The sequence below is a fragment of the Triturus cristatus genome, chromosome 3_2, assembly GCF_964204655.1.
Source record: "Triturus cristatus chromosome 3_2, aTriCri1.1, whole genome shotgun sequence".
In the NCBI taxonomy this organism is placed as follows: domain Eukaryota; kingdom Metazoa; phylum Chordata; class Amphibia; order Caudata; family Salamandridae; genus Triturus; species Triturus cristatus.
Genome location: NC_140584.1, coordinates 236,076,461 through 236,089,517, shown reverse-complemented (window position 1 = coordinate 236,089,517; position 13,057 = coordinate 236,076,461). Strand labels below are relative to the sequence as shown.

Here is a 13,057-nt window from a genome sequence, read left to right as displayed (position 1 = left end):
AGGAGGGTGGCCTCAGCTTGTATCAGTGCACTGCCTTAACTAAGCAAGTTTTATGCATTCGAATAGAAGGTCCTGGTTAGATATGGGCATGAGGGTGCTAATGTTTCAGTGGTTGTTTTTGTTTATGAAATTATTCAAAATGTGGAACAAGTGGTGTTGAGAGCATAGATATACATGTTAATTTTAAGTGGGGGATGGAGAGAAGGAAAAAGGAAGAGCAGAGGTGATTTGCTCACTGTTGGCTCTATCACACTTAGAAGCAATTTTATAGGGTTAGGATTATTAGGAAAGACATAAGCAAGTATACTGGAAAGTAGATTGCAATGGGATGTGTGAAGAAATGTAGATGGAAATTATATGGGTAAAGGAGTAAAAGGGATCTGAGAAGCAGAGTATTGCTCCAAAGGGGAAAATAACATTTTTTGTATTTTGAATGATGTTTCACAGATTGAAGCAGGGGGTAAGAGGTGGGGGTGACAGTCAGAGTTGGATAGCAGAGACTTAAAGGGAGAATATAAATAACTATGGGTTAGAAATAATGAGGGAGTTTGAGTGACACAAAGAAAGGCTAAACCAGAGGAGAAGGGATAGATAAAGTAAAGTGAGGCATGTGAGTGAGAGTGTAACTGAATGGACAAGAAGTCAACAGGAGGATAATGGACTGAGGAGTGAGATACAGAAATGGGAACATAGGATTAGTGTGGATAGCAATTAATCTCTTCGTAAAGCAGGAATAAAAGTAGCAGCACTGAAAGGTTTAGGGACATGTCCAACTGCTGAGGAACATCATTAGCCAGGTTACAAAGGAAAATCCCAGCTTCTGAAACCATCAAGTTTATAAACTGCAAGCCACTAGATGATTCAGATTCCCAAAATGACCATGTTTGTGAGATCAATGGAGGAGTAACAGAGAAACAACCAACTAGAAAACTAATCTTTACAAAACCCAACAAGTTTTAATAATCTAAGGGGTCCACCAAGGAATGGCAGTGGAGAAACACACATATTATTATTATTACTATTCTACGTGTTTTGTAAAATGCATGGCTACCTAGAAGAATGTTTCCCAGCGAAGCTCAATATGGACAATCAAATGTTTAATGAGGAAGGCAGAGACAGGAATGCAGTTCGCTTAGGGCAAATATAACATAAGACCAGGTTGGACTAAACTGGAGGAGAAATGCAACAGCATGGATCCTGAATATCGACTCTAAAGTTTCAAATAACCATCATATTGTGGTCACAATGTTGTTACTACAAAATTATTGATGAAGCATATATCTATGAGATGTACATTGTATTTAGCAGACATGTTGACATGTAAAGTATTGTATTTTGTTTTTTTATGTGAAGTTATTTTATTTGGAATTTGAAATTGAATTATTTTTCTTAAAACTATATGTAAAAGAGTCTGTATGTTTTTGTAGGTTGTAAAGTTTATTGGGGTATTGGCGGGAAAGTGTTTATTTAAAATATATGCTATTTAATATTAATGTGTTATTTTTTAATCTCTATTTATTGATAATTATTTATACAAATATAATAATGTTTCAGTTTTCTTATTTTTTCAAAGGTTGTGTTATTGATTTGGGAATTGGGTGGATACCGTTTTATTTGCAATATATGTTGTCCAATATTAATTGCTCACTTTTAATGTTAATGACTTATTGTTTATTAATTCTTTACATATTTATGTATTTTATTTTGTCATATATTTTATTAGTTTTTTTTGTTTGAGGAATGGGTATGGTAGTAAGTTGGTAAAAGTTATAGTAAATTAATATTAAATGAAGGCTTTAATTATGGAAATATTTGTAATTCTATATATTTATTTAGTTGTTTACTTAAATTAGGTTAAAACGTATTTGTTACATTATTTTAGTTGAAGGGTTTACTGAGTGTTGGGTTGATTTGGCTGATAAAGTTGTATATAATATACACATTAACTAATAATAACAGTTTTATCTATTCCAGATTAGCGATTAATAAATTGGATGCGTATGTTAGATTATTTTATATATTTAAACATATGGGGGTGATTTTGCATTTTTGGTAGGCTCAGTATCTAAATTTTTAAATAAAAGGCAGGTTAATTACAGTGACATATTTAATAATAATTAGATTATTTTTAATTCATTGATTGATTTATAGATTATAAAATTCAATTCTGCATCCAAGTATTTATTACTTATTTTATTTTTATATTATTGTGCCTGTATTATTTTTAAGTTATTTGTAGTGTTACAAAAAGTCAATTTAAAAAATATGTATCTATATATTCTTTTTTTTGTAAACATTCTATTTGGGCTTTACGATTACCCAAAGCGATGTGTGTGGAACTTGACTTAAAATAGCAAATCTAACTCCCTTTCACACAAAAAAGATTATGCTTTTCCCCCAATCTTTGTGGGACTTAAGTTAGAATAATACATCTGAGGAATCTCTCCCAATAAATGCTCTTCCCCCATAGTTGCTGGACCTAGAGGAAGAATAGTTAATATGTCCCTCTTCTGGTAAAACATGAGCGCTTTTCTCAATGATGATGGGGTTGTAGGTATAATAGTAAACCTAACCCCCTCGTCCCTGACAAATATATATGTATATATTTTCCTCGATGTTGTAGAATAGTAAATCTTACCCCCTAAACCCCCACCCTGAGTACATTAACTTTCTACAAGGTTGCCATAATAATATGTGTAGTTTCCCGGTGTTTGTTGTCTGGCAGTTATATTAGCAAATATTATCCCCACCCCGGCCCCCTAACATTTATTTGACGTTTTTTAGATATTTGTTGCTTAAATGTTATTTTGGTGTTTTGGTTTAATTTGTTATTGTTCTTGACATTGTTCTTTGATGTTTCATTTTTCATATGTTTAAGTAATATTAAAGAATTAAAAAATGTAGATATATAACACATTATTTTTTAAATATATTACTGATTGTATGATTACTGAGCATGTTTGTATAGATATATGTGTTTATTATTTAATTAATAATTACATATTTCTGTGGTGTAGGCATTTCAAAACAGTTTACTTGAATATAGTTATAATAGTAATAGTGCTTACATGGTGCAAGTTGCTAAATTTGTTGTAAAAATAAGTCACCATTTTTATAAATGTTTTATACATGTATTTTTATGAAATATTTTGTTTTTATTTATTTTCAAAAAAGGTTTCACATCTTACCCTCCTGTTTTTTATTTTGACCACCAGAGTAGTGACTCAGGGAAATGTCTCCATCCAGCTGGGGTGGTTATCTCTACCCCTGAATGGGGCACTTAGGAACCCTCAATTATAGTAGAATAGTTACCCGCTCAAGCCCTTAACTAAACCGTTCAAGATAAGAGCAGCTAAAACCAGGTCTTATCTTCTGGTTTTTTCCCACTGCTTCAGCGTGCCCTGTAATCCCCACCTAATACCTATTGAACGCTCGCCCCAGGAAGAGGCAGAACACCGGTCCACATTGCATGCACTCTGCATAGATGTGAGTTCATGCCAAAGGGCATATTTTGGGGATGGACATAATATATTTTGAAAAATATCAGTGCATAACATGGGCAGGTGATTTGCAGCTTTCAGGCAGCAGAACTCATTAGTGAGAGCAGTGACTAATTTTTCATCAACAAACATTGAACCACAGCAAGAGAGGGAGAGGTAGAAAGAGTGGTAATAATGAGAAAGATAAAGATAGAACACAGTGACAAAAAGGAGAAAGCAGGAATTAAAATGGACCTGTAAGAGTGAGAGTCTAATCCAGGAAATGGTGGGGGGTGGAAGAAAAGGCATGAGGTGGAATCAAGACAAGGAAGTCTTCAGTGCTTAATTTGGGACAGTGGTTGCAAGTGAGGCCCATCGGCAGCCATTTTGGGAATCAGGATTTATCCATCATCAGACTTTGACCCAACACCAGAGAGTGAAAAATAGGAAAGACAGAGATGGAAAAAAACAGTGAGTCTGGGACAGAGCAGGGATGAAAAATAACCTTCAAGAGTGAAATAAAGGGGTGAGGAGTGGATGGTCGTGAATGAACGAAGCATCAGAGGGAAAGAGTGAGATAAAGGGGCAAGGGGTGGATGGTGGTGGATGAAAGAAGCATCAGGTGGAAAGAGTGAAATATAAGGTCGAGAAATGAATGGTGGGGAATGAAAGAATCATCAGGTGGAAAGAAACCTAACGAGCCAAGTTAATCCGTAATCCCGACATTCGGCATCGCTGGCGATGGGCTTCTAAAATCGTGTTGGAAATGCTTGCTAAATACTGTAAACATGCAGAGCTTGTCTCATAAATACACTGTTTAAATTGTATTTTTTCAGAGATCTGTATTGATTGCATATAAGGGAAAGATCAAACAGACTGTGCATGAAGAACGCTTAGGTGCTCCTTTTCTGTAAATAATATTTCCTAGGTAGGATTCCGAGTCATGCCTATCAATATATGCAGCCTTGGAGACTCACTGTCTCAATCTCAAGATTCAGCCCGAGGCGACGAAAGATTATGAACTGACAAAATGCATTTTTCATGGTCTTCTTGTAGGATTTGCATCTGAATGCCCTTTAGCAAAATATACTATATTCACAAAGAATTGATAGGAATCAGTAATTTAGAATATGGTATCACATAGCCGATTTAAAAAAAAAAACATACCAGTTGGAGGTGCAGATTCACGGTTAGTCCATTCATTAAGGCGACTTCTTCCTTTCGAGCTCCTGCAAAATGTAAGATAAAATATTCTGTTTGTTTTTGACACCATATAAACCACATTAGTATGCTATGAAGAGCCAAGGCAAAGGTAGTCAGGAAATATCTGTCAGTGGAGTAAAAAGGAAAACTCTCTTGGTCTGTCTACACAATAAAATAAAAGTTTTGTTATAGGACTCACTAAGCCAGCCTGAGGCCATATATATCTTCCGAGTTTGCTGCAAGAAATAGGATTACATGTATAGTTTCTGCTGCAGACACTAACTGATTTATAGATTTGACTCACATTTGTTTTCCAATTTTAAAATTTTGGTTTCCATTTTGGTTTTAAGTGCACACCTAAAACAACAGCGTTTATCACAGATGATTGTTTCCCAACACGTGAAGAACATTTTCCCCATTGATCACATAAGCCCACTGCAGCAAGGATCTCATCAAGGGGATGCCTCCATGAGGGCAGAGGAGCGTCATCCCTCCGATGACAGTGCAGGAAACAGGAAAATGAAAACAAATGTATTGCCATTCTATTTTTCATGCTGGCAGCAGCCGAGTCTGAGGGCGCAACAGCAGCACGGAGGAATAGTGAGCACTTCAGTTTTAAGTGCACATGTCACTTTGTCACCTTGTCTGGCTGCCAGCCTGACATGCACATTTTAAACACTCCAACCTTGCCTCCTGTAAATAGAGACCTATTTTTGTTACTGTTAACTACGTAATTAAATAAGATCTCAATCAATCAGGACTCACATAATAATTCTGAAAATTTGCAGCCGCCATCATTTTCTTCTTCTTTGCCTTTATTCTCTCTATTAGCGTTGTAAACTTTATCTGAAGATATGTTAACTATATCACTTTTTGTTCTATTGAGCATTTATTGCTATTTGATTCTTAGTTACAGACTATATTGTATCTGTAAACCCTAAAATGTAAACAGCTTTCTGCTATGTTTTATGGCATACTTTTATTTCACATGTTGGTTACTCTCAAATATCGTTACACTTTTGCCAATGTTTTATGATGATTAATTTATCAATAAAAGCTTATTAAACTGAAAAAACACTCCAACCCAAGCTGTGTTAGACAGCTGGGTAGAAACCAAGCACAGACCCCAGTGCTTGAAGGGGCATCGGACTTGTGTGCTCTACCCAACCCTGGTGCTTCTCTCATGCTGCCTACTCAGTATGAGAGCAGCACTAGGATTGGTAGAGGGAAGTTGGATGAGGCTTTGGGAGCCTGTGCTCGAGCCACGAACTCTGAGAGGAGGAAGAAGAAGAGGAGCACTAAATGAACACGAGGCAGTAGGAAAGTGAATGTATTTTTATTTTTTCATGTTAATTTAATTCACTCAGTCATTTGGAGGAATGTTTGTGACAGGGAGCTAGCTTGGGCCTGGTCCCTGTAGCCAAGGCACGAGTTGCACAGGGAGTGAAGCCCTGAAGTGTCTGTGACTGGCACTGTGATGGGTGTACTCAAGCTTGGGTCTGAGTTTTGTTGTTTTGGTGTGATGCTGTGCTGGTTTTAGGTCATGCACTGTGCCTACTGTGTTCTAACAAGACTCAGTGTTGGTTCTGTTTTGGCCCTGTTCATTTTTTCTAGACCTGCTACTGCTTGAGGTCTGTTATAGGCTGATGTGCACTTCCTGTTTTGGTCATAACCACAGGGCTTCCTGCTACAGTGTGTGCTTCTCATTGACATGAGTGCTGATTTTCCTACCCCAGGGTTGTTTCCAGGTCTTCGCCACCTTCAGGCACATTGTCCTCCTCCTAGGCTCCTGATCTTACCCAGGCTCTGATTGCCACCTCCGAGGACCCCATGTTTTTCCCTTTCTATGGACCTTGCAGGACCTCCAGAATCACTAGCACCCACAGGAGTCCCTGTTCCAGAGGTCGCAGCCCTGGCCCCTTGTAGTACTATAGCCTTATAGCCCACCGTAGCGGGCTATACCGGCTATTAAAAGCCCGCTGCATCGTTAAAGGCCCAAGCCGAAGGACTTTAACAAAGCAGCGGGACTTTAATAGCTGGTATAGCCCTGCTACGAAAGTCTAAAAGGCTATTAGAACATTCTGCCACTAGAGGGCAGAATGTTCTAACAAATAACACAAAGCCTTCAGGGTGCGCGAGGGGATTGAAATCCCCTCAGGCTCCCTGAAGCCTTTGTTCACAGCCAGAGCTGTGAACAAAGAAACATTGGAATGTTGGAGCTCCAGGCTTATACCAGCCATTATATGCCCGGAGCACTCCATTGTTTTCAATGGAGCTTCCAACATTCCAATTTTCTAATACCTTTTAGGAGTGATGTCTCTGTGCTGCCCACCACGGCGCCCTTGGCCCCAAACCCAGCCTCGGCTCTGCGCATCATCTCTTCAACAGCTGAAGCCACCCAGACATACCTTAGAAGGGTGTGGGTTGACTCTTTCCTTCATACCCACTCACAGCAGATCTATTGGCCCTGAGACATTATCCTCAGATTGTACCTGCACAAAGACACCAGCAACTGAGAGCCCTGGTCAGTTTTGCAATTATAGCACAGTTGGAAGCGAAAACAACTGTAACTGTAACCAGGTTACACTAGCCTGCTGTGATGGTGGATTTAGTCAGAGTGCCTTCAGCCTCAACTTCAGAGCTCTCAAATGTGGCCCATTATGAACTCTATTTAAAATGGACCATGATTGAGCGCTTTGGCTTTGATCCTAAGGGCACTGCTGTTTTTTTTTTTTTTTTATCAGTGCCTGACAGTCACCTCACCAGTTTAATTTGCCACTGGCCGCCACTGTAATATCAGCTTTTTCACATAGTAGATCTGGAAGCAGGTTGTGTGCAGCCTCCTGGCAGATGTAGTGGTGACAATTATTGCTTTGTAATACATTGATTACATTCCCTTTCCATTAAGATTACTGTAGTTGCATATTCCTACCAGAAGCTGCGTTCTGAAGAGGACTTGCACGGCATAAATACAAACCTGCCTATTCTTTCCTGGTTCTTTTTGAAAGTTGCACTTGATGGATGATAGTAAGAAGTACATTGCCTCCAAACTAGCATCAGTATTTACTTGAAAAATGAATTATTGAAATCTCTAATTAGCGAAAAATAATTAGCACAGTACCATCAATGCCTTTGTTGAGTATGGCTGTCCATGGAAGGAATGAGCTTGAAAGCCAAGTTCAAAACACAGTTATCATCATCTATGTCACAGCAGTAAAAACACCTTTTCCACTGATATGACCTCATATGAAATTGCCTGTTTTCCCTGAATATCTTGGCCTTCTCATGGCCTCTTTAGAGTCCAGAGAAGTGATGCAAGGATGGAAAATGTCCCCAACAGTTAGGTACAATTCTGTCTGTGTTGGTGCTTGCCCATCACATCGGGTGTGTCTCCAAGGACCCAAATGATGAAAGGATGATGGTTCATCACAGCCGAGCTCGCTTTCCTCCCTGCAGACCATGGAAAGCAGGAGAACGGAAAGTGACACTTTCTAACCACCAGCCACAGTCTCCCCACTTTCTCACAAGTCGGTGCAGGCCCACAAGGAGTAAGAACATGTCCCTCTGAAATCAACATGAGGTCTCTGTCAAAGAACACGAGCGATCTAATGCGGCCAACACTGTCATGAGAGAGCATTTACCTACTGACCATGAATGGAGGGGAAGGGCAGAACAACTGGGAAAGGTCGGGCATTCTGGTAATGGAAGGGGGAAAGGCAGCTACCGTAGGTAGAGGAGGGCATCTACATGCTGGTTTCAAATGTATGTGTAGATGAGCAGAATTCAAGAGGTGGGTAAGGTTGGCTGCTAAACCACTGAACATTTCGCTTTCAAAATTAATGTGATGGTGTTGGAATCAATGGTATATTCTGTGTAGCACACCCTGCTCCTCCCAAACTGCAGACTGATCCCTGGGTAGAGCTTTTATGGGGATATTTATTTTTGGGTGTACATAATATAATTTTGAAGACGAGATGGGTATCAATAAAAGTAAGCATTCTATATCAATGTTTCAAGTGACATAACAGCAAATTAGAGTCGCTCTGTGTAAAACAGCCCTATTATTGATTTGTGTACACCTGTTGTAGTATCTGTTATTGTATATGTTATGTGTGTATTCAATTGACAGGAATTCTATTTAAAAGCAAAACATATACTACATCCTTCTCTGCCCCTACATCCTAGAGCTCATCTTGCAAACAATCTCCTAAAGGAAAATTCAAACTGTAAGGGCCTAACTCACAATACTGTGGGCAGAATCACTGGGGGTATATTTATGTAGTGTATCAGGTAAGTATGGTGTCTAATATCATTGAAACACAACACATCATTGTAAAAAATAGGAGGTGCCTCATGAGAACAACCACAAGGACCGCATTATAGAAAGTGCCCGGGGACACAAGGGGCATGTGCACTCACATTTTGCGCCCCAGGGGCACTTTGGTATTACAGAAGTGCCAGCAGACACTTGTTTCATGGTCCATGCAAATGAGGGAATGTCTTTATCTCTACGCCCTTGTGCAATATTATGGACGCAAAGCAAAGAAGCTGTCAGGAGGCACACTGAGATTGCACCACAAAGTGGTGGTGAACTGTCATTGTGCCCCCCAATGACAGCCCTCTGGAGAGTGACAAGGGGGAACCTATGGACCTCGCAGACATCTCCTTTCAAGTGGGTGCAGTCTCTCACTGCAACCAACAGCAAGGGTATCAATAATCCCTCTTAAAAACGAGTTTGCAGCTGCCCTGGGGGGCAGCGCATTAAATGTAATAGGGTGTACTTTCCCTGTTTGATGATGGTACACCTATTAAAATGTGTGCAATGGCCTCAAGAGGAAATGTGCACCCTATTTGCTATAGGGCTCTTGGACTCTTTTAGGTAATGCTACCAACTGACCCTGTTTGTCATGTTATGTTATGTTATGGGGATTTATAAAGCGTGCGATTCGCCAAGGGTGTCCTGGCGCTACCCATTATTCCTAAAGGAGGGGACAGAAGCTTTCACACTACCTGCTAAACAACCAGGTCTTCAAGCTCTTCCTGAAGGCCAGAAGATCAGGGCACATTCTAAGATAGGGCGGGAGGGCGTTCCATGCAAAATGAAGCTTCTTCCGCCCCAGGAAGCCTTCCTTATCTGTGGTACTATCGCCAACCTGGCTTCCATTGACCGTAACGTCCTTTTAGGATGATACCATTGGATGTTTTGTTTCAGGAACTCCGGGCCCATGCCCTGAAGTGCCTTAAACACAATACAAAGGGCTTTAAAACAGACCCGCTTCCTCACAGGAAGCCAGTGCAGTTTGCTAATTTCTTTGGAAATAGGCGCAAATTTAGCTGTACCTGACAGTAGCCTAGCTGCTGCATTTTGAAGCGTTTGCAGTCTATTCATATGGCATTCCTGTAGGCTCAAATTTAGACCATTACAATAATCAATCTTGGCCATCACGAGAGAAGTAATAACTGTACGTTGACTCTCAGGCGGTAAGAAAGGGAGGATCTTTTTGATAATCCTAAGGATAAAAACGGTTGCCGATGAGATAGAGTTAATCTGGTCACCAAAATTAAGCTTCCTAAGTTTTTTATGTTCTTTTTAGATGGTGTGGGAAGAGAACCAAAGGTGGTAGGCCATAAATTAGGAGTCCAGAAGTTTACATCATTCCCAAACAGGATGACCTCTGTTTTACCTGCATTCAATTTAAGGCATTTGCGAGACATCCACGTTCCCACCGCTTCCATGCAATCATGGAATTGTTTTCCAACTTCCAAATCCTGACCTGGCTGTAGTGACACAACAATCTGTGTATCATCGGCATAGGAGGTCAGTTTAAAACCAAATGAACTAATCAGTGAGCCAAGAGAGGAAACGTAAACATTAAAAAGTAGGGGACTAGGGGCGTGGCTTGGCAAGCCAGCATGGCGGACGGCTTCTAAGTGAGCTCCGTCCAGCCCGACTTTATCCTACAGTTATCCTGCTCCCCCGGCCGCGCTACCTTCCGCCTGCCGTAACGGAGGATTGGGAGGCACAGTATTGTTGTTTCCCCGGAACTGGGGCCAGGAGCGGCGCCCGGTGGCAGCGATCGGTCCGGGTCGGGGCTGCGGCCTAGAGGTGGCGTTGGGACCGCGGCCTCGAGTACGGACCTGAGGGCGAGTTCCGTGACCGAGTGGCAGGCTGCAGTGAGGCTGGGAGCGCCCCTGCTGGGGGCGCTGCGTGTGATCCCCGCGACCGGAGGCACTTTGTATTCTTGTCAGAGGGCTCCCCCCACTAGCGATCAGCGGCCGATCGGTCCGAGGAGTGCAGAGTGCCGGGGGGGACGCCATCTTGGACCTGCATCCGAGGAGCTCCGGGCCCGCGTGGAGGCCGATGCGGGCGAGCTGAGGGTCGCATTCTCCTGTGAGCTGCAGAGTTGGCCCAGGTGGGGCCGGGATCTAGTTCTGCGCCAGGAGCCCTGGGAGTGAACTTTCGCCCTGCACTTGGCCTGCTGAGCCGACTGAGGATTGCGCCTGGCGACGACAGCTGAGACGGGCTGCGGGGTGATTGAGTCTGCTCCCTTGGGGGGTTTACTCCCCTTCCCCCCCTGTCCCGCTGCTCTGGGGCTGTCGGGGGGTTCGGCGGTGCAGTCGGCCCACGTGGGGGCATCGGGGGGTGGCCCGGGATGCCCGCGGCGCTCTTCGTGGATGGCCTGGAGGCACATCCTGTCGGCTCCCTGGGGTGTGCACGAGGCCCAGTGCAGGTGCCGGTGAGATCAACGGCCCGTGAGGCGCAGTGGTGCTGGGGCCTGGATAGTGACTCTGAGGCGTTCCTAGGGGGCTCCCGTCACCTGTGGCCGTGGAGAGTCGCTGACGTCCGCCAGCTGGGCGAGGTGGAGTGAGGCTGCCTGGCCCGTGTTGCCTGGAGCCGCTTGGCTGGGGCTTCCGGACGGCCGCCTCGGCAGTTAAATGGAGCTGCGCGGCATTGGTTCGGTCTGCAGTGCTGCTCTGCGCTGTGCACTGAGGCCCAGAGAGGGGCGCGGGACCGGCGCTTCTTGAGGGACGAAGGACTGCCTGCCCCATCATGACTAGGGGCAAACCTGGTGGAGGGCCTTCCAAGCAGAGCACGCTTGATAAATATGCGGGCTCCGGGGGCCCCGCTGGGGCGGCGGCCGGGGCCCCGAGTGCTGTGCCAGACAACGCTGCCCTCCTGGCAGCTATCACCCAGTCCAGGGACGCCCTGGACGCCAAAATAGGGGCAGTGGGCTCCGACGTTATGCTGCTGCGCCAGGACCTGCGTAACGCTGTGGCCCATATCACCGAAACTGAGACTCGGATATCGGGGGTAGAGGATGTGGTGACTACCCTGCAACAACGGGTGGCGTCTCTGGAGACTACCTAGCGTGGCCTGGCGTCTAGGGTCGAGGACGCGGAGGGAAGGGCCCGGCGCAACAACCTCCGCTTTGTTGGTTTTCCGGAGGGCTGCGAGTCTGGGAATATGGAGGAGTTTCTCACCCGGTGGCTAGAGGGCTGGCTACCTGCTGATTCCCTTTCCAAATGCTTTGTAGTGGAAAGGGCGCATAGAGCCCTGCTGCAGAAGCCTCCCCCTGGGGCCCGGCCACGGCGAGTGATTGCAAAGCTGCTTAACTATTATGATCGGGACCTGATCCTCAAGCAAGCCAGAGCCCACGAACCTCTGCAGTTTAACAACGCCCGTATCCTCATATTCCCGGACTATACTAGGCAGACTCAGCAACTGCGGCAATTGTTCCTTGCGGCGAAGGCCCGCCTGCGGGAGCTTAAGCTTCCATATGCACTGCTTTATCCGGCCCGACTACGGGTCGTTTACCGCTCCCGCACGTACTTTTTTGACTCTCCGGAGGAGGTGTTCACTTGGACGGACGAGACGGTGCGGCTGCGCCCTCACTCTCCACCTGGGAAGGAATCTGACTCTTCCTCAAGTGGGGCGACCCGTGGCGAGCCTGGTGGTCGGGTGAAGAAGTCTCGCCGCTCCAGGTCCAGGAGGCGATCTAGGTCCAGGGACGCACTGGCGGGCGGGGGGTTACCAATGGAACAGACGACGCCAGCTGACTGATATCCTCTTTGTTATATGTACATTCATGCCTCTTAGATATACAATTTCAGCGGTCAGGGGAGCTCTGTATGGGCTGCCATCCTGGTTGGTATTACCAAGACGGGATGGGGGCTAAGGGTTGATGGGTTGTAGTTTGGGGATCCATTGGTGGGGGTGGGGTGGTACCCCCTGTTGGGGTCTGCTGGCACTGCCTGCCGCGACAGGTACTTCTCTGTTCTTGAGGTACGGGGTGGGGGAGGGGGTCGCAGGGGTTGTAATGGGTGTTGTTGCTGTTTTCCTATCTCACTGTCTAAGCGTGGGTTGGGGTTGCAAT

The 13,057-nt window shown here is 44.2% G+C and overlaps 1 protein-coding gene across 5 annotated transcripts in view; it reads right to left on the bottom strand.

Annotated features, from left to right (window-relative positions):
* The window catches only part of KYNU (kynureninase), a 996,465-nt gene that overhangs the window by 521,371 nt on the left and 462,037 nt on the right, over positions 1-13,057 (bottom strand). For all 5 annotated transcript variants that reach the window (XM_085647553.1, XM_085647551.1, XM_085647555.1 and 2 more), the window contains one exon: positions 4,647-4,708. In XM_085647553.1, the coding sequence (XP_085503679.1) occupies positions 4,647-4,708 (62 nt within the window). The remainder of the gene's footprint in view (positions 1-4,646; positions 4,709-13,057) is intronic.